The 21,757-nt window shown below is 37.7% G+C and overlaps 1 protein-coding gene across 3 annotated transcripts in view; it reads right to left on the minus strand.

The window, feature by feature from the left end:
• Positions 1-1,393: 1,393 nt before the first annotated feature.
• ASB7 (ankyrin repeat and SOCS box containing 7) overlaps positions 1,394-21,757 on the minus strand; it is a 48,822-nt gene continuing 28,458 nt past the window's right edge. The window contains exons 5-8 of one of the 3 annotated variants that reach the window (XM_067029489.1): positions 18,655-19,260; positions 11,405-11,452; positions 6,973-7,006; positions 4,721-4,785 (exon numbers count right to left, since the gene is read on the minus strand). In XM_067029489.1, coding sequence (XP_066885590.1) covers positions 6,993-7,006; positions 11,405-11,452; positions 18,655-19,260 — 668 coding nt within the window. In that variant the 3' untranslated portion in view covers positions 4,721-4,785; positions 6,973-6,992. Of the gene's footprint in view, positions 4,786-6,972; positions 7,011-11,404; positions 11,453-18,654; positions 19,261-21,757 lie in introns of all 3 variants that reach the window. The other 2 variants (XM_067029490.1, XM_059059589.2) reach the window with 2 other exon arrangements.

Below are 21,757 nucleotides of genomic sequence, written 5' to 3' on the forward strand. Positions count from 1 at the left end.
GAGAAATGGAAAGAGCAACACTTGGTGGAAGACACTCCCCTGCAGGACAAGAGACCATGCTCTGCAACAACAGCACTAGTGCCAGGTTTTATTCACACGATGATCTCTCATAGGACCTTGTGCAAAGCACCTCAGTCTTTTTTCATATGGGATTGAGCATGTTAACTGTCACTCAGAAATCAAGAGTTTTTCTGGAAGATAAAGAAGTATCTATAAAATGTACCATGATCTTAGAGAAATATAGTACAAGATTTTGAACGCTATTTGTCAGCAGCATACGAGAAGAGTCATGGGCTCCATTAGAGCCATATGCTGGCTGACCCTTTGCTTTTCATCTAAGATGTAAGAGACCTTATAGGTAATGACAGAATAACTAATGATAAAGACAAATTTGCCTTTGTATCTTAGGAGTCTACATCAACCTAAATAACAGTATCTGGCAGTGGATATTTAAAATCTTTATTGGTATTTAAGCTAATATAAATTCTAACATCAAAGTTTGTCAGACGTGTTAAGATGTTAAGAGAACACAAAGCTACATTGTTACATAAATACAAAGATGATACAAAAATCCACTTTCTTTTACCTTTGAAACCCAACTACATGGGATGTGGAAATATTTTTTTATCAAGTAGATAATCTGTTTTATCAATAGCTAGAAAGCCATTTTTGTAAGTTGTCTTTCAGCTGAAAAAACAATACACTACTTACATCATATTGGAAAAGGAATGACCTCAAGATTTCCAAGCAACACAGCTCTTTTTCACATCTGAACTCCCCTGCTGATCATTAGGAACAGTTTCAAATGTCCCATTCTTGGCTTTCATTTGTGCCAAACCCTGGACAAGTCTGTAACAAGGTTATGGTAGCAAAACACTGCGTTTCTGCACGGGGTGCTAAGTCGTCTGTCCTCCCTTCTTCTTAGCACAGCATCATTCACATTGGTCTGAGGTCTCTCCTAAATCAAGCTGTGCTTATATACAGAGGAAATATGAAATCAAAGTTATTTTCCTTCTATCTCTTGTAAGCTAATAAACTACCTCAAATTCATTGTTTAACTGAATATACTGTTCTGTGCTTAGAGATATCATGGTCCAAACTCTGTCCTCAGTCAAGGTGAGGCAGAGGTGAAAACGGCCCCAAAAGGCTCAGTGCTGGATCAACACACTCAAGAATAGGATAGTCTTTTGTTGGTATTTGCAGAATACATTAAAAAAGGGAGGGGGAGCTTCCTTATCTGATCCAAAATGGTGCTGTTTTTTGTATCACATTCTTACACAATTCCCAATTATCTAAAATGCTGAGGAATGAAAGACAGAGTTCTGTTTCTTTTGACCAAAGAGCTAGAAGTATTAAAAAGTTAAAGTAGACTAGAAATAAAACACAATTCCAATATGTTTTAAACCAGATTTAAGTTTTTTTTTAATTCAAATTGACCCAAAGCAAAACTTACATTACAAAGGAAGAACAAAATAATTATGATATAACACACTAGGAGTTACATGAAAGCTAAATTTGTGGGCAAAGGGCCTCATCCCAATCACATTCTGGGCTGATGAGCAATTCTGCAAGGAAGTTAGAATCTCAGTTTTTGTATGGTCCACTCTGGTAATTAAACTACACATTCTCATCTCATAGGGTGTGTATCTGACAAATCAAGCTAGACTCCCTCACGCTCCAGATGTGTACTCTTGCTACTGCCAGAACACTGAATTCTCTAGCGGAAATGCTGTTCCAAGCATGACTGATAATGAATTAAAAAAACAAAATAGTCAAGTCCTCCAAACTAACAAGCGTGGATTATTCTGTGGTAAATAGTTTAGAAATATGGGAATTAAATAATCTAAAAAACTTACTCTGCTGTACATTTATAAACACAAATATTTACACACAAAAAATCTGTTTTTAAAAGATGAGGTTTGCAGTTCATTAATGATCATAATCTTTTATGAGCTGGTTTCTTTGGTGTACTTGCCAAATATATTTCTATAAAGGTTTAGTAATAGGCTTAAATAATAAATTTCAAAAGAAACATAGAAGGATCAGTGACAAATCTGATACTATTCTGAACATTTCAGTCAAGATTCTGGAAAAACCAATCAGTTGATTATCTGAAAATATTTGTTCTCATTATGTTACTACAGAAAGCTTCTCTGCCAATCAAATTCAAGTGCAGACTGGCACGTTCATCCCTATATTCCACCAGTTACCAACTTGGAGACATTTTAGTTATTGTTAAATATGATATGTGATTGGGATTCTATTAACAACAACAAAAAACATTCTTTTTAAACTTCCAGAAAAATGAAACCTCAAACAATAAATAATGGAATTATACACTTCTTCATTAAATAGAAATTTTGATTCCAGGAAGAGCGTTCATAATTTTTTTCTGAAGTCGCAGCAGCAATACAGAACAATGAATTTACCTTCATCTGACCTTTTTACTTGGAATTCCCTGACTCAAACTCAGTGGTTAACTTAGTTTGGAAACCTTTGACTGGCTGGGGAAAGAAAATCATTTTGAACTAACTGAATAAATTAACAGACACATGAGGAAAGAAGTCCTGTGCAAATGTAACATTAACATCACTGCTCAGAGTGCAGGACCCCACAAGCCCTCACATCTCCTCGTCTCCCTGGGCCCAGGGTTTCAGGGAGAAGTAACACAATTCATTTCTGGCCATGCCAGGTCCCTGATGCCACAAATGTGTCTTAGCTTTGACCTGGCTATTGGTTTCCAGAATGAGAACACAGTTCAGCTCCTAGCTTCATAAAGGACTTTCTCTCAGAAGATAACTTTTTGGAGATATTTTTATGAAAAAAAAAAAAAAAAGACCACCCATTTCTATCCATCATGTTCCAGTTACAGTTTTGGGATGGTTACAATACTGGCCACACTCTTAGCGGCTCCCTGTAGAAGAGGCTACGTAGCCTATCCGTGATCCCCCACATCAACCTCTTCCCAAAGCTGCCCATTCTTCAGAAACCTGTACCCAGCCTAGGCCCAGCAATCAGACATCTGATGCCACAGCTACTCTGCATCCAAGAGAATAAACTCTGTGCTTGAGGAAATAACACTGCTGGCTCTGAAAAGGGTAAAGCCAGAGTAGATTCCTAATTCTGCTTAGTTATACTTTTCAGGTGAAATAGCTGTATACTTAATGACTTAAAACTACAAATTCAGACAAGAGAAGCCCTTCATCTTGTAAACTTCTGATAACAAATTTATTACTGGTGTGTAACTATTCTGAAATTTCCTAAAGCACTAAGAACAATACTGGGATATTTTTAAAGTTTCTTCTGAAACTAATATGATGACAAATCAAGCACAGAACTCATTTCCAAGGGCATCATCATAGATCCCTAATGCCTCCAGAATCATTGTTATTGACACTTTATCATATTTATGTTTACACGGCAAACATATGCCAATCAACCCAGAAAATAACTGTTCTGAAGAGTGTCACTGTAACTTTAAAATAGATAGGAAATGCTTAATTAGCATATTAGGAATTAACCAGATTTACAAATGTGCACCCATTAGAAATTTTACCCTTTAGAAATTTTATTTCAACTGGGAAGAAAAAAACACCATGAAACCACCCCAAATTATTTAACCATTAAAGCCAAATGGTTTAACAATATTTTGGGCTATTTTTAGGGAATACTCTACCACCAGGACATGAAATTTTCAGCTTAAAGTGAAGTAAAAGACAAAGCTTAAAATGAAAATTGCAACTGACATACTATGGTTCTGCAATTAAAATTAGTGGTGGTTCCTGTTCTCACAGGCATGTCAAAGCCAGCTGTGGAATGAGGAACATCAAGTGAAATAATGGATAAAATACACCAGAAAGAGTACTGCACTGGAGGCACTGTTTTAAAAACAGAATACACGGGCTTTATAAAGTTATTTTCTTTCCCATTAGTTTTTTTAAAAGCACAATTCAACTAGAGATAGAAGTTGAGATGCAACATCTCTGGGTAGTGTACTACAGTTGTTAAAAAAAATAAGTTAAAAACAAGAGCACACCAACAGGAAAGCAGAGGTAATGGATTTATGTCATCCAAAGCTACATTAATTAGGAAAAGAACAGTTTGAAACAGCCAATTTGTACTCATTAAAAATGACAGAGGTGACAGCGTTACTTTAAAATTTTCTTACGGCATTTTCCAGTAGAACCCAGGATGCCCTGGGTAAAACTGTGCCTCCAAACTGTAACAAGTGCTCTGCTGGTTTATAATATTGTGCACGTCAATGAAACCATAAATTTGGAAAGGGTAAATTCTCCACTCCTAACCTGCTTGTGTCATTTTGGAAAAACAATTGTTTTAAATGCAATATTGTATAGAAAGCTTGAACCTCGTAAACTTGGACCAAGAAACCAAATTAAGACCTTCAAGCATGTGGGGTGTGTGTGTGTGTGTGTGTGTGTGTGTGTGTGTGTGTGTTTATATATATAAAAACATCCCTCCCCTACAATGAAAACCAAACAAACAAACAAAAAAAACCTAAAAGTGTATACCTGCTTTCTGATTTCATAGCAAATCAGAAGTTGCATAGGATATACTTTGTGCAAGGCAAAAAGCCTTTTAAGTATCTGGAATATAACTCCTAATCTTGCTCACAGTTCTGTGTATATCAGATATCATCAAATTTGTGTTTTAAGTAGTCTTTCATGACCTTGGCAATTGGTAGTTCATCAAGTAGCTTTAGGTTTTGAAGGCCTATACATTGTCGAATTTTAATTCGGCACAGGTCCTGCAAGTTTCTGGGCTGTCCTATAAAGACAGAAAAAAAGAAAATGTTACAAAGCTGCAAAGCACAACATTTAAGGCGGGTTTTAAGGTTCTGAAAAGAATAGTTTATTTCACTGTGACGTGTCTCTCTGTGGACTTTACATGCAAAGGATCACAGAGACTCTAGCTAGGAGGACATGTCCTGGGTACCTTCATATGGTGTCTCATTTGATCCTTTTCACATCCCTGGGATGGTCGATATTTTCACCTCCATTTTACAAATAGGGACACTAAAGATCAGGGATTTTAGTCAATTGCTCAATGTCAGACAACCAATTAAAGCTTTTTAGACAGAGGCTAAAACCAGATCTTCTGACTCTAAGCCTGGTATGCCTACCAGTACAAACTGGAATGTCAGTGCTTGTCCCAGGTAGGCCTCTAATATGCTGGGTGAACCAGTATGAGGCAAATCACTCTTCTGGGCCTCAGTTTCTCCACCTGAAAAGTGAGGGAACTAAAAGAGATGCTTTCTAATAGGGATCCTCCTGTCAGCTCAATGTCCAGGGCACAGAACACAATCCTGGGGAGCTCTCCCAAATGACATCTGCCCCTCTGTTTACCATGATTCTGGACACAGCAGAACTTGGCTGTGGGGAGGGCATGGACTGGGAGGGCAGGGAGGCACGGAAAAAGCACCCCAAGCTATTCTGAATCTCCATCTCTTCAAACATGCCACCCTGACCATCTGCCAATAAAAACCTCTGCTATAACCCAACTCAAAAGAAAAATTACAAAATGCAATTTCTTTCACTTTTGAATATTGTGTTTTACCAAATCAATACAGATGACCACAAACACAAGCAAAAATTCTTTGCCACAGAGCCCCAGAAGTGTTTCGATTCACATAAATTCCACTTTCATATTAAATGGTAATAATAATACAAACTAACATATGTTGAAAGTGTACTCTGTGCCATGTAGTCTTATAAGCTCCCGACATATACTAGCTCGTTTAATCCTTTTACGAGGGAAGTACTTTGATCATCATCCTCATTTTATAGGCTGCTTACATCTCTAAGTAACATGCTCAAGTCAAGCAGGATGCTATACTTCAGCAATTCTCAAACTTCTTGGTCTCAAAACCTCTTTACACTTTACCATATTAGAAGTTAAAACAGAAATTTCAGAAATACTTATTAATTCATTTTAAAATAACAAAGATATACCAAAGATATACCAAAGATATAACAAAGATATAACAAAGATATATATGTTAACATAAATACCATTGTTATGAAGGTAACAATATTTTCAAAAATAAATGAGAAGAATGGCATTCTTTCACATTTCTGCAAACCTTTTAAAGGTCTGGCTTAACAGATGATAGCTGAACTCTCATATATGCTCCTACACTCAATCTGTTGTGATGAAACCACATCATCCAGTCTCTGGGGAAGTCCACTTACTCTCGTAAAAGAAGGAATGTGGACAAGACAAATAATGTCTTAGTATTATTAAGAAAATTGCTTTGGCCTCGATATCCTGAAAGGGTCTGGCTAACTCTAGCGGTCCCCAGGCCATATGTGGAGTACTACTGCTATACTTAGTACTTACTTGAATTGTACTCGTTTATAGGGATCACCATTATTCAAAATTAAGTAATTCTTTATAAATGAAAAAGGGTCCTTAAAACTTAGACCTCTGCTCTGTAAGGCCTGTATGAACATGTGCTTTCCAAGAGGTACTTAATACATGGTCTCTTAACAGAATCACAGCTGAAGCTACTGCTTTCCTAAAAATGGCTGTAAGCTAGGGGCACGTGTATCCGTTGATGTCTGCATAAGGATCCCTGTGAGGCTGTAGCACTCACTCATGAGTCTCTTGGTGAGGTATGTCCCCCTCATCATCCAGATCTCTACTAAAAGGGCACTGCTGAAAGGGAGATGAGGTCAGGTTCCCCATCAGATACTCTCCAAGCTCCTTTTCTCTACAGTACTTAACAAGGTTATGATTTTACATTTACTTGGTGATTACCCATTAACGTCCATCTTCCTCACATGTTCCATGAGGGTAAGACGATTTCTGGCTGCCAATGCAAAAGTCCAATGCCTGACACAACTCAACAAATAATAGTTGAACAATTGAACACTTAATAGGCTTGTCCTTAAAGTATGAAACAGTCAGCTCATTGCAAAACACACCCATGTCAACGGCAAATCATTTTCTAACCTGTTTTGAATTATTTTTCATCACCATTCATGGGCTACCTTTAGGAAGAGAAAAAATTATCACTGTCATTTTTCAATAAATGCTTATAGTATTTGATCTGCAAATGCAAACCAGAACATGTATCAGATTTGAATCTTCTTTTTTTAAAGAATTTGATTTTCCTAATAGATGGCAGGTTCTTTTCAAGTACAATATTAATGAAAAGAACAACCACGATGTATTCAGGCAAAAAACAGATGACATAGAATTGACATATATAAATATACATGTGTACTTAAATGAAAACATATCATCTAACAATGTGGAAAACCTGTATTGTTGGAATTTGCTTAGCTAACATAGAAAAGATGGAGACAATAGGTTGAAAATAGGGGATCTTCTGATGGTCTCGTTTTGTGGCAGATTATACTCTCTAAAAACAACCACAGTACCTCTATGCCTCATGCTCTTTTTTTTTTTTTACAATGTGACTGGATACCCCATCATTAAGAGACGGTATCTAGGTTCCCTCTCCTTCAAACTGGGTGGGCTCGTGACTATGGTGGAACTCATAGATCATAGCTTTCACCTGGCTCCTGGGACATTCACTCTTGGCACACAGCTATCACCACGCCATAAAGAAGTCTCAGCAGTCTACAAAAAGGAACTGAAGTAATTGCCCAACATCCAGGCTGAGCTCCCAGCCAAGTGCCCGCACAACTAGCCAGCCATCAGAGTGAGCCCTTTTGACAGTGGAGAGGCCCCAGTCAAGTGGCTCTAGATGACACTGCTTGGAGTAGAGAAGTAAAATAATCAACTATTATTATTTTAAGCCACTAAAATTTGCAGCATTAGATAACCAAGTGAGATTCTGGGACGTGGAAGTAGGGGGGTGCCATTAAAAAAAAAATCTAAAATAGGTGGCTTTGTCATTGGGACCAGGCAGTGGGCGGGGGGAAGCTTTGACGAGGCTGTTGGTCAGGGCTTAAAGGAAAGTTTTAAAAATGTTACTAGAAGCTGGAGGAAAGGGGAGACTTTTAATGGTTTAATAAATTCAAGGGAGGCAGCTACAGAAATACTACCACCCTCAGAAGCTATTGGTACATTAGCCTTTCCCAGGGAAAAATGCACTTTCTATGCCTAAATATCTGAAAGTTTTACTCAATTTGCTACTGAATTTTCTTTTTCTTAAGCAGTGTGTTGTGGCAGTCTTTTAATGTTTGGGGAGAACGTGATCTTTTGAAGATTTCCTGACCATGTATAATTCCTGTCTGCAGAAAGAACTTGAATGGTAAGGGCCAGAGTGGTTAAAAGCATCAACTCTGCAGCCAGCATCAACTGCTGGCCCCAGAAGCTCTTGGGTGAGCTACTTAGCCTCCTGCCTTGGTTTCAGCATCTATGAACTAAGGATAACACCACCTACATAATAGGCCTTACAAGCATAAAAAGAATTAGTTTTGGTAAAGTGCTTACAATAGTACCCAGGCATATAGTAAGAGCTATAGAGTATTTGGTAAATAAATGTTAAAACAGTAATTTTAAATACTTGTAAGGATATGTTTTGCTTCCCCTTCTCAGAATAGTAGAGGGCTCCTTTTTGGAAGATGAAGCTTCCTGGTGTTAAGATGGTAAGAAAACTAGCTGACAATTTAACAGTAAAAGAACAACTCGTAATCTAGTCCTGGGAAGTAGTCGTGAGCAAATTGATGGAAATCATATTCTGGAAATCACTACATGACCTGGATTCGGCAGAGATGTGAGAACTTTGTATAAAAAAGCTGTGCCGTGATGAAGTCAGGTGTGTCGTTATACTACTGCTCCACAAATATACAGATATTCCCCTCACCTTGCCAGGTAGTGACACTGAGTGAAAAGCAGTCTACATAATAAAGGGTAATAAAGATTAATTGTAATGACTGTTATTTCTAAGACTATTTAAGGACCCATTTTTTCAGGAATATCATTTTAGGAATAGAAGATTATGACTGAAAAAGAAGTACAGGCATACCTCGTTTTATTGCGTTTTGCAGATACTGCATTTTTTACAAATTGAAGGTCTGTGGCAACCCTGAATTGAGGAAGTCTATCAGCGCCATTTTTCCAGCAGCATTCGCTCACTTCATGTCTCTGTGCCACATTTTGGTAGTTCTTGAAATATTTCAAACATTGCCATTATTATTATATTATTATGGTGATCAGTGATCAGCAATCCTTTCCTTGAAGTTACTACTAGGCTAAAGGCTCAGATGATGATTAGCGTTTTCTAGCAATAAAGTATTTTTTAAATTAAGGTACGCACATTGTTTTTTTAGACATAATGCTATTGCACACTTGATATACTACAATATAGTCTAAACATAATTTTTCCGTGCACTGGGAAACCAAACAATTTGTATGACTTGCTTTATTGCAAGTCACTTTATTGCAGTGGTCTCGAACAGAACCTGCAGTATCTCTGAGGTGTGCCTATTATTTATTTTCTTGTTGACATATCACTCAAAAGTATTTACTGAGCACCTACTATGTACTTAAAAATGCACTATCCCAGAGATTAAAGGGGCAAGAGAAAGAAGGAGGTGGTGGCAGAGGAAAAGAAGGCAGAGAAAGAGAATAAAGGGAACAAAAGCAAAAACCAACACACGTGCACGCTGTTTACCAGACATCTTAGAAAATTACTCCTGTCCTGTTAAATAGCAACTGCCTTGTCCATAGGATGACAGGGGAGACCTTGGGGGACATCTCACAGAAAGAGTATAATATAAGGAATTATAAACACTATGGGGGATGCAGAAACACTACAAACTATTATTCATACTAATGAACTACAATGGGATTACACAATACTTCAAAGGGTTATTAGTCTTTCCATTTGGTAAAGAAGCCCATCATTAGTAATAATTGGGCTGGTATAAAATAGGAAATCAGCTTTTGAAGGGTCTGGTCTAGTATAATTACAAAACCAGGGCAGCAGCATAATTTTGAAAATTAAATATCCTAAAGCACCTCCTTTTGACATGACCAGCACTGCATTTATAATAGGCTAAACATATTTACTTAGCACTCTCCATCTTAGGTCAACATCTGGAATGGTCTCCCAATACCTCTTTGTTTTATTTTAGTTTCCCATTTTAAGATCCTACCATAAACACATTTTATTCCTTTGCTCTTGCCTCCGAATTCCCTTCACAGGGACTTAGTATGAAATGTGTTAAATCTTATTTTACAGGACAAAGGTAGTTGCAAGCTCACCTCAAAATAAAAATCATGGTATTGTAAAATAAAAGGCTATTCTGATTTAACTCTTAGATAGAATCCAAAAGTACACAATGTCAGCCTTGATGACATTTGTCCACTTGTTACATTTTTCTTCACAGGCACACGAGCTTTGACCTATTTTTCTCATTTGCACTAAGCCAAACAAAAGCATATATTGCTTCCTAACAAATAACAGAAATCCCTAGAAGCCTACATAAAAAATAGAAAGTAATACAAATATGATAGAAATAGTACAGAATAAGGTAATACTTTCCATATCAAAGAACCTTAAAATGTGGTGTAATTTGACTTAAAACTGTGTACTATTTATTTCTAAAAGTGATTTTAATAATTGGGACTAAATAACCTAATAAGACTACAATGTAGATGTGTAGCAAAATCCCCAATGAGAAGAAAAATCAATAATCAAAAATAACCTTAGTTAAAATGTGTTACACAAATTATTTCCCCAAAGAGTTATATACTAAGTAACACTATTTTGGTAAGTCATACTAAAAAAAAAAAAAAGAAAAAAAAAAGGTCAAAGAAACTGATTAAAGAAGCATTTGAAAGGAACACAGGAGTAAGGGCACCTGATGCTGAGGGGTTGTATGGGGTTATCTGCTTACATACCTACCTGTTGCTGTGCTGGACTTAGCTGAGAAAGCCACAGCCTAAATTTCACTTTCTTAAAATTAAAGTCATGATTTATATTCTTACTTTTTTTAAAGTTTAAAACTTTGCAGCTAAAACATACTACTTGACTATGACTAAAATTTAAATAAAGACATATTTCAGGTTACTATAGTATTTATAAAATAGTATTTTTAAATGCCCGTGATTTCAGGTTACGGTAGTGTTTATAAAATAGTATTTTTAAATGCCCGTAACTGATGTTCTAGAAAGCAACAATCTTAAGTACTTGATGGATTAAGTCTCTGCAAAACAGTTTACCCAACTCATTCCCATTTACCTAATCTTTTTCTCTTAGAAGTATGAGCCCTTTATTTTTCAAATTCCTTTTGGTCAATTTACTTATTTAAACAGTTTTTATTTAAATAAAATATTTTAAAATTATTTAAATTATTAAATACATTAAAATTATTTTAATTTAAATTATTAATTCCTTTTATTAACTCCTTTAATTCCTTAAAACATACAAATCAAAATATTGATACAACCCAGCACTACCTTTTACCTACCACTGAAGCATACTGAGCAGCTGCTTCAAGTATTTGAACAGCATCTACGAGAAACACAGATCAGTGCATTACCTTAGACTCCTCTGGATATTAAACACAAACCCAACTGGCATATTCTCTGCCTTAAGAGTAATTTATACGAGAGTCTGCCATGCTATGTAAAAAAAAAAAAAAAAAGTGTTTAGTGAACAGTTAAGTGGTTAACTTACTCAAGGACTCCTTGGCACCTCTGATATGCTGCTGTGCACAGTGAATCTCTGAAACTGGGATCTAGAATCCAGGGTACTAGTCTTCTAAACTGACTTGCACTCTTAAAATTATAGGACCTCAAATAATTTTTGTTTATGTGTGTTATTTCCCACTATATTCATCATATCTAGAAAATAAACTTCAGAATTTTTTAAAATACTTATTGATTCACTTAAAATAATAGTAATAAATTTATTATCAGTTGAAATAAGTTTTTATGGGAAAAAAAGCTGCCTTTCAAAACAAGAAAAATTTCATGAGAAAAGTGGCATTGTTTTACATCTCTGCAAATATCTCTTAGATCTGGCTTCAGAGAAGACTGCTGGATTTAGAGATCTGCTTCTGCATACCATCTGTTGTAATATGCTGTCTCGATTGAAGTAGATGAAGAAAATCCAGACTCACATAGGTAGTTGGAAAAGGAAGGAATATTTTAATGACCCTTTTAGATAATCATGGATCTTCTTTGATACTTCACCAAAACTCAACAAGAGGTGTTTTTTTAAAGGTTAGATGCAACATGGAATCTGAAACCACAACAGTGAACTTCTTTATACTCTTTCACATTAAAATCCATTGGTCTGTTTTGCCCTCTGAACGGATCTTTTACCCATGCACGATTTTGTAACATCATGCATTAGTCGTTTGGAAAATACTGGTTACCTGGGTTATTATGCAGATCTTCCAAATGTTGACCCAATTTATTACATGATATCAAAAAATTACTTTTGTTTTTACCTCTACTAATCTCAAAAAAGTCTTTACATGTTGGGAAACTGTCAATGTTCCAGTGGCAAATACAAAAATACAAGCTTTTCAAAATTCTAATTTTCACTTGAAAGCTCAAATTTTATGACTCACCATAAATACTGTCGGTTGTTTTCCTTAAGGTGACAAATGCACTTTATTCATTTTCAAGAAAATGTCTACCAAATACCAAAGCCTAAACAGCTATAGTTTGGCTGTCCATCCATCCTTCAGATAAAAATGGTATTCCACCAAAAATGCTGCTGGTTCAGCTCAAGCAAATCACAGATGTACTTTTCCTCAATTCAATCACAGCACTTCATTACATAGTAAGAATATTTCCAATTTCCATCCCACAGAATATTTAAAAGGTACCCACTGAAAGGGATAAAATTTAATAAAATTAAATCAAAGAGATTCCTAAATGGAACTGGAACACTCTTTACTGAGATTGCCTTGTGGTGAAGAACACATCTACTAGTACCCACTGGGACTACTACCTTGATTAATGCTGAGGTACCTGCCATTTTACCCATCACAGCTCTTACACCATCAGTGCAAAAGTCAGTGCAGAGACGTAGACGTAGAGAACGGACATGTGGGCACGGGGGGGAAGGGGAGGGTGGGATGAAGTGGGAGACTAGGTTTGACATAAATACACTACTATGTGTAAAACAGATGGTTCATGGGAACCTGCTGTATAGCACAGGTAGCTCAGCTCCATGCTCTGTGATGACCTAAATGGGGAGGGGGGAAAGGAGGGAGGGAGGTCCAAGAGGGAGGGGATACATACATATAGCTGATTACATATAGCTGATTCACTTCATTGTACAGCAGAAACTAACACAACGTTGTAAAGCAATTTTACTCCAATAAAAAAAAAAAGAAAAGGCAAATAATATCTTAGTATTGTTATGAAATTAGTTTTGGCCTCATGGGCACCTAAAACTGTCTTGAGGACCCCCAAGAGTCCACACTGTTCTACATGAATCCAGAAACAAAATAAAATAAAACCACAAGCAGCAGGATATCATCCCCTTTAAGAGTGTTTATTGGCAAGAATTTTTAAAAGGAGGGACTCCACAGACTATGGTCTAATTCCCCCATTTTTCAGAGGAGGAAACAGACCCATGAGGCAGGTGGAAGCTAAGCAGATTGCCCAAGTTTATTAGATAAGTCAGACACTGGGTCAAGAGTCCATTAGCTGCTCTCTCCACCACCAGACTCAGCTGATTCAACAGCACCCATGACACAGGCACAGCTGAGAAACCTTCAGGACGCTCTAAGGGAGACACGTGCCTCTGAATACAAGTGGGCAAAACTCTACTCAGCCCAAGGGACCATGGATAGGATGATTTTCTCATTTTAAGTAAAAATGATAAAAAATAATGAATAGACTTCTGGTTTCAGCTCCAACATATAAAGAACTTGAAGTCCTCATTCTAGTCCTTATAAGAAGAAAAAGCTGAACAAACTGAAATTAATTACTTATCTAGGACCCATCAGTAAACTGATGTCGCAGGGCAAACCTCCACCATAAAATCTGGAGAGAGAATCAGATCTAGTGTCACAGCTGAAATCTGTGCACCTGCAGCAGTAGCTACTGGAGCCACAAACTGGTAGGAACACTTAAATGGTCATTTTGACAAACTGCCAGGAGCTGTGCATGGACCAGCCTGAGAGGGAGAGCCACAGTCTTAGGAAACCCCCGCATGTTCTGGGCTTTCCTTTCAGGAACCCCATCAGGTTCTCACATGAAGAGCCAATAAAGACCCCCTCATGGCTCTGCCAGGGGGAGGGTGAGAATAACTATCTGACATACACTGAGAAACTCCGTAACAAAGTCTGTTCTCCAAGGGAAGAGACTTCACCAGAGTCTTACCCCACCTGGAGAATAAACGCTTCTCTGACTCCAGACACTGCAGTCCTCCTAGCTCACCAAGGTGTGGGTATTTGGGGGTGGGGGGCAGGGCATGAAACAGGGGAGAGAGCAAAACTGCTTTCTCATGAAATCTCTCTCTCTTTCTCAAAAAACTTTCATATTCTGAGTAACTCCTTGACTCGGAAAGTTTACATTGTAGGGCCGGGAGATGATAAGGGGAAAAGAGAACTAGATTACAATCCCATTGCTCAAGAAGAGTTCTATTATTATTTAACCATTCCCTCAGGTTAAGCTTTACTTATGAAAATAGTCTTTCTTGAAGTTTTAACGTTGCACCTCTTTTAACAACATTTTCTTGTGCTTGCCCTTTCTTGTGCATAAATGTTAATTTTTTTCTTTTGAATTGGGCAAACATTCCTACAATCTCTGCTCTTTATCTTCAGCTAGAGCATTTTTGCCCATTCCTAAATGCCAGAGTTTCCATGATCCTCTTAGCTCCAAATGGTGTCTGTGCAAATGCTACGTACAAATTATTCTACTTGAATTAACTGCATGCATTTGCATGACCCTCAGAATGAGTGTCTCCAATAGACCTCCATCAACAGACCTCCATCATCCTCCATCAGTGGACCTCCATCAGAACGTCTGCTGCTGTCTGTCATCACCACCATTTCTACCTGTCATCGGTCACATCTTCATTGCTCTCTCTGTTGTTGTCCCTTTAGTTTATTTGCTTCACTCTTTTTTTTTTCTAGTAAAAGAACTAAAAGACCAAAAACTGGTTTCTCTAAGCAGGAAACATCTTTCCCTCAGCAAGGTGATCCTCATTCTCCAGGTATGATCTTTGGCTCTTCTTAGCTGTATTTACCGTTCCAGGGCACAAAAAAGCTGCTCCTTCAGTTGACTGGCTTTCTGGAGGTGACCACATTGAGTTCCAGCCATTCTAGAAGGCAGAGGTTTCTGGAAGTCTGTCTGTAGAATATCTTTGCGGCTTCTCCCTCTGCTGTGACCAACAATGCACCCACAGATACTACCTTATAACTAAGCCACTTGACCTGCTCTGTTTTTATGGAGTGTATATCAGAGTTTTTATGGCAATTTTTCTAAAAAGCCACAGTAGCTTTTAGATTCTAGGATTATGATTGTCTTAAGCTCTTCCAATTTAAATAACTTGCTCTCTAGTAAAATGGCCCTGAATAAAGACCACCAAGTGGCATTTCTGCTGTCCTTACACCTCAGGAGTCTGAGTTCTCAGATTTGAGGCCAAGGACTCAGGGTCTAGAGAGTGGTAGCTCTCAGCAGCAGTAAAGACTGAAAGGAGCTCAGATATTTGACTTGATGGCTCCCTGAATCACCCAACCATCTTTCACTCTGGTTTTCTTTCCTTTTTTAAAAATTTATTTATTTATTTTTGGCTGCATTCGGTCTTCATTGCTGCACACGGGCTTTCTCTAGTTCTGGCAAGCGGGGGGGCTACTCTTTGTTGCAGTGCACAGGCTTCTCATTGCGGTGGCTTCTCTTGTTACGGAGCATGGGCTCTAGGCGCGTGGGCTTCAGTAGTTGTGGCAAGGGGCTCTGTAGTTGTGGCTTGTAGGCTCTAGAACGCAGGCTCAGTAGTTGTGGCAAACAGGCTTAGCTGCTCCGCAGCATGTGGGATCTTCCCAGACCAGGGCTCGAACCCATGTCCCCTGCGCATTGGCAGGTGGATCCTTAACCACTGCGCCACCAGGGAAGTCCTCACTCTGGTTTCCAAGAGAGCCAATACAGAGCTCCAGAGGGCATCAGCTACAGTTGGTCCTTCTAGCACATAATTATTCACTAGAAAAAGAAAATCTAATAAATAATGCACAGGTGAAGCAGAAAACACTTAATTTGCTTTTGGCAGGAAACACCACTGACAGCAAAGTCAAGAAGTAATGAATTATGTTGCATCACCTGAAGACAGAGGAAAACTGCAGCCTTCCAAGGACAGATGGTCCTTCACTTCTGAAAAGCATCCCAAGTTTGCTCAGCCACCATCCCTACAGATGCGGCCAATCAGCCAACCCACACTTACTGAGGACCGACTAGGTGTATGGCTCTGCTCTAGGTGCAGTGGAGAACTCAAACACAAAGAGGCAGTCCCGTTGATTTTTCTATCTGCCCTAATTTTAAAGGTACGTGTGAATCTCTTTTTAATTCAACATTCTTGCTCTCCAGCAGCACTCCATGGTGGAACTGAGCAGCTCCAAGGGCCAGGGGATGAAGGGGCAGCTCCCCCCATCCCCCTGGCTGCCTGTCTCCAGATGCAGACTACACAACAGTTTATAGAGTTGAAAATAGAGGCTAGGGTAGAATAAAAATCTAAGGGATTCACTCTGTAGGTAGCAAGCCAGCTCTTGCTGTTCATCTACCCTCAATTAAATATTTTATTTAAAAAAAAACATATATAGCACTTAAAACGTGCCAGGTACTGTTTTAAGTGCTTTATAAATATTAACTCATTCAATCCTCACAACAAGCCTGTAAGACGGATATAATTACCCCAATTTTAAGATGAGGACACTGAGGCACAGCTAATGTGTTTGTAACTCAAAGTTACAGCTAATATGTGGTAGAGTCACGGCTGGTCTAACATAGTCTAGCCCTAGTCTACACCATTAACCACTGAGCAAAGTATTTAACAAACAGGCTGTGGCATTTATGTGTGTAACATGCCTTCCTGAAGACAGACAAGGTGATTTAACCATGAGCCTCTAGTGTTAAAATTAAAACAACAACAATAGCAGCAACAACAAAAATATATTCAGAATTTATTAAGAATAAGATATACTTTATAGGCTACATACCACGACAGAATTCTAACCTCAAGTTCAAGAGTAACCTTATCTTTCAATACACCAACACCCCTACTGGTCTATATAAATGAAAACTGCTAGAACATTTGCTGAGAGAATCAGAATTTGAATTTTTGCTGTAGTCTTTTTCCTAATATGTGGCTTGGATCTGAAGGGTCAGCTGGGGAGGAATCAGCACACACAACATCTCCTGTCTTTGGGTACATCAGTGTGCCTCAAAAGCTTTCTGCAAGGGACCACCTACCAGATAGCCCAAAACACCTCTCCTAAGGCAGGCATATCTGTAATGTACAAGTCGAAAGCCACTAGGCACTTGTGGATGTTTAAATTTAAATTAATACAATTAAATAAAATTAAAAATTCAGTTCCTATGTGGCACTTGCCACATAATAAGTGTTCAACAGCCACATGGGGCTAGTGGCTACCACAGTCGACAGCACAGAGACCATTTCCATCATCACAGAAAGTTCTATTGGACAGCATGAGTTAGACCCTGAGTGTGATTTCTTTTTATGCTTGAGTCTGAATATACTTAGTGGTAATAATTTGATCCTTCCCTTCTTATGAATAAACAAAATACAAATTACACTTCATTTCTTCATAAGTTTTCTATTCCCAAATTCAACTCTCAGGGGGTCAGTGGATTATTTACAAGCAGGTCGAGTAAACGCCTCACCCTCCAGTACCTGGTACCCAGAATGTGTTTCTTCTTCCATAACAATGAATGAAACATAAAACTTAGGTAAAGAAGGGGAATTCATTAAAAAGTGTGGCAGACACATGTTTTGTTTATAGACTGTGGCTTCATGTGGGATGTTAAGCTCTGAGACACATACTCGACTGGTCACAAGGCAGTCGGACAGGAGAGGGTGGCTACTCCACTACACACAATGGGTCAGACACTTTTCCTGGCTTTAACAAAAAGTACCCACACGAAAACAGGTCAGTTATACGGTCCTGTGTGGGCCAGAGACAGTGGCACCAAATTTTCCACTGGGAGCAAATTTTTCTTTACAGCACTTTGATTTCTATCATCCTTAACCTGCATTACTAAGATGCCTGATAAATAACACTGTTGTTCCATTTCATGTTTGTTCACATTGTAAAGAAGAAAAGCAACAATAAAACATGAGCAACAGCTTAGCAATAAAGCACAAATTCTAGGACACTTCCATAGCTATGGATGCTAAGATCCAAAATTCTCCTAATTCCTCGATCTCAATTCCAGAAAAGCCTGGAAAGACTATGTTTATGACCAGTAGGAACTGCCTTGTTCTAGCATCGATCTTAACATCTAACATCGAGGGTGTTCTAACACCCTATCTACCCCCATTTACTTTTAGTAACACAACTGAATTTTTAATGAAATCCTGTGATACAGAGCTTTCTTTTCATTTCAGATGAATGGAATGAGCAGGGCTAATAAGAATCATTAATGTCTGGTCATTTTAAGTTGTAAAAATACCTTAAGCTCCTCAGAAGATGCAAAATTTTTTTTAAATGTAATAATAGTAATAATTAAATTACATACTTGTGACTTCTTGTAAGAAATCCAAACACGGTCGACTACTTCCAGAAATGCTTACTGAAACAGCCAGTGGGGTCTGTCCTTCATAGTTCCTTGTGTTCGTGTCCGCTCCATAATTATATAACATCCGTGCGCAAAGCACATCATCCCTAAGGGCAGACAAATGTAAAGGAGTCTGTCCATCTTCTAAGCGACCCAAGTTTGTGTCTGCTCCTCTCTGAAGGAACATTCGGCAATAAGAGTGATTGCTTTTGATCACAGCGTATCGCAACAGGAAACCGTTCTGAATGTCGATGTTGGCATTGTGGTCCAGGAGGATTTTCACACAGCTTGACCTCTCTCGGATAATGGCGAGCTGAAGCGGCGTTGTACCTTTATCACTGAGTGGGTCGACCTCAGCCTTGAACTCCAGTAGGAGTCGGACAAATGAGTCCCTACCATAGTGAGCAGCCACATGAAGGGGAGTCCAGCCATCATTGCTTTTTGCATTAATAATGTCGCTTCTGTATTCAGATTCTAACATCAGGCGTGCAATCCGAGCCCGGCCATGCATGGCTGCGTAATGAAGAGCAGTGAAGCCTCCGATTAAGTCCTTAACTGTGGGATCAGCTAGAGTTAAAACCAAAATGAAAACATTAGCAGACTGAGACAAAGCAATGAACTCTGCCACGGCACAGTACATCTTAGCCAATTCTCTTATGAAATGTGAAATGATTAAACACTATAATGAATATCAAGTCCTTCTTGCCTCAGTTTAATTGAAATACCATTTTAATGGAAAAAAAATTTTTGTAGAAAGTTATCAAACCTCGATTAATAGGATGAGTATATGACTTACAAAGCGTTTAAAAGCTATATACAAAAAACAGAGTCCAGATCACCACATCCCCTCTCTTTGCTAATTTCACCGATTGCCCTTGGCTTCCCAACTCCCTCATCTCTGTACTGTTTCATGTTTCTCTTCTGTTTTGAACTTTTTGTTTTATTTTCTCTTCTGCTGCTTCTTGGTCTTAAAAAGAAGCATGTGTAGCAACATCTGCTGCTCTAAATTACGGATGTACTGTGGTCTGGCAGACTGTGTTGTTTTAGGGTGTATTAGGTAAAAATTTTTAAAAAAAAGGTTTTCTGTGATCTGTAAGAATTCCAAAACATGTAAGATATATGTTAAGTGATCTTGATAAATCATGTTTTTATAAGATAAAACTCTATTCTGAATTCTTCGTTTTATAAGAACTTTGGAGTTTTTAAGAATTAAGCAGCACACATTGTGTGAAAAATTGGGAGAAACCTCAGCACTGAATAAATATTATTTTCTAAAACAGTTCCAAACCTCTCTCCTAAATCGACAGATTTCTGGAAGAAATAAAATAAATAAAAGAGAAGAAAAGAAACTAAAATGATTTATCTGCTGTGTGACTCCTCAAGTCACAGACTTTTGTCCTGTGCCCCCAATCTTTCCTAAAGCTGAGGGTCAGTTCTACACAGCTCTCATCCCACTAGCCTTCCTGGACAAGGGCATAAAAGGGGCAAGAACCCTCATATGCTATAGGTAGGTCACTTCCTGGAAGCCAGCAATTCTGTGTGAAGATAACTGGCTGGACCTAACTACCAAGGATTAAAATACTTTCTTCTTATAAAAGTCACCATTAATTTTTAGCTTGTTCATGAAAGAGAAAAATTCATAAGTGTTCTTCAAACAAACAAACAAAAAGCCTCCACAGTCATGTGATTAAACACTTGCATTTTGTTTAGTAAAATGTTGCTTGGTTCTAAAACATTTTATGACAGCTTGGTCTCTTAGAAAAACCTATGAGGCAGAAAATTGTATCTAAAATAGTAATAATACTGTGGAGAATACACATTTCAATTAAGAAATAGTTACAACAAAAGCTATAAAAAGTTAATACTTTTTAGGTTAGCTATATTAGTTGAATTTCTAAGATTTCATATAAACTGACATTATACAACACTAATATGACTTTTATGTGTTTAAAGAAAATGAGGGTATCATATCTGCCTTGGTCTTCACTAAAAGAAAAATATATAGTACCTATTCACTACTTAATTAAAAAAAAAAAAAGCAAGAATATTTAAACAATGCACATTGCTGCCATCTACTGGTAAGGCATGAACATGAGTTACTAATGTTTCCATTTTGACAGATGTTGCTGAGCCCTTAAGTCTGTTTTCAGACACCTCACTTACCTAAAGTAGACTAAGTGAAGACAGGCATGAAATATAAAAGAACCCCTTCTATTCAAATAAAACCGTAAATCTTGCCAAGATGGCCATTCCTAATCTATACCTGACCAATCAACTGCTTCCAGACATTCTCTCTTAATCTGTTAGTGAAATTTAAGAATACCTTTTTTCACTTCTCCCACCTTTCATCCACCATGGGTACCTTTAAAGTTGACAGCAAACAGTCTCATGTGCATCCTATACTCGCTTTATTTGACAGTAAAATTAAAATTATGTTACATAAAATTGCACTTGCATCTTTAGTTTTCCACCTCAGGTCTTTTTTAGATTCTACTTACAACTTGGTGCTATACTGAGCTAGGAAAAACAAAGATTAACAAATACAGCAATGATCTGCTTAGTCTAAGTAAAAACCACTAAAATCCATTAACTGAGCACACATTGGAAACACAGCACAGAAGGAAGACTGTAGGTTAACAACATATAAAATCTGTATAGTTACTTTCCTCAAGAAATTAACAAATAGGAAATATAAGACAAAGATGAAAACAAAAATTAATTTAAGGATTATTAGCCAATGCAATAAGATAAGAAAAAGATCTTATTTGTAATAGTAGCAGAAACTACAAAACACCTAGATATAAATTCTGTAAGAAATGTGCAGGGCACATGTGAAGAGACCTTCTTTGACTTAACTGAATTCACTTCATTTGTGTCTGTTCAAATGTTCCTTCAACAGAAAAGCCTTCCCTGAACACTAAAATGGTAGCCCCATCAACCTCGTAACTTTGTCTGCTTTAGCAAGCTTTCTCCCTCCAGGTGCAACCTATTTAATACAAATTGTAGCAGTCTCAAGAAACCCATTTGAAAAGTTTGAAACTAAAAGCAGACAAACATTCCCTAC

Source organism: Kogia breviceps, chromosome 3 (genome assembly GCF_026419965.1).
Source record: "Kogia breviceps isolate mKogBre1 chromosome 3, mKogBre1 haplotype 1, whole genome shotgun sequence".
Lineage (NCBI taxonomy): Eukaryota > Metazoa > Chordata > Mammalia > Artiodactyla > Physeteridae > Kogia > Kogia breviceps.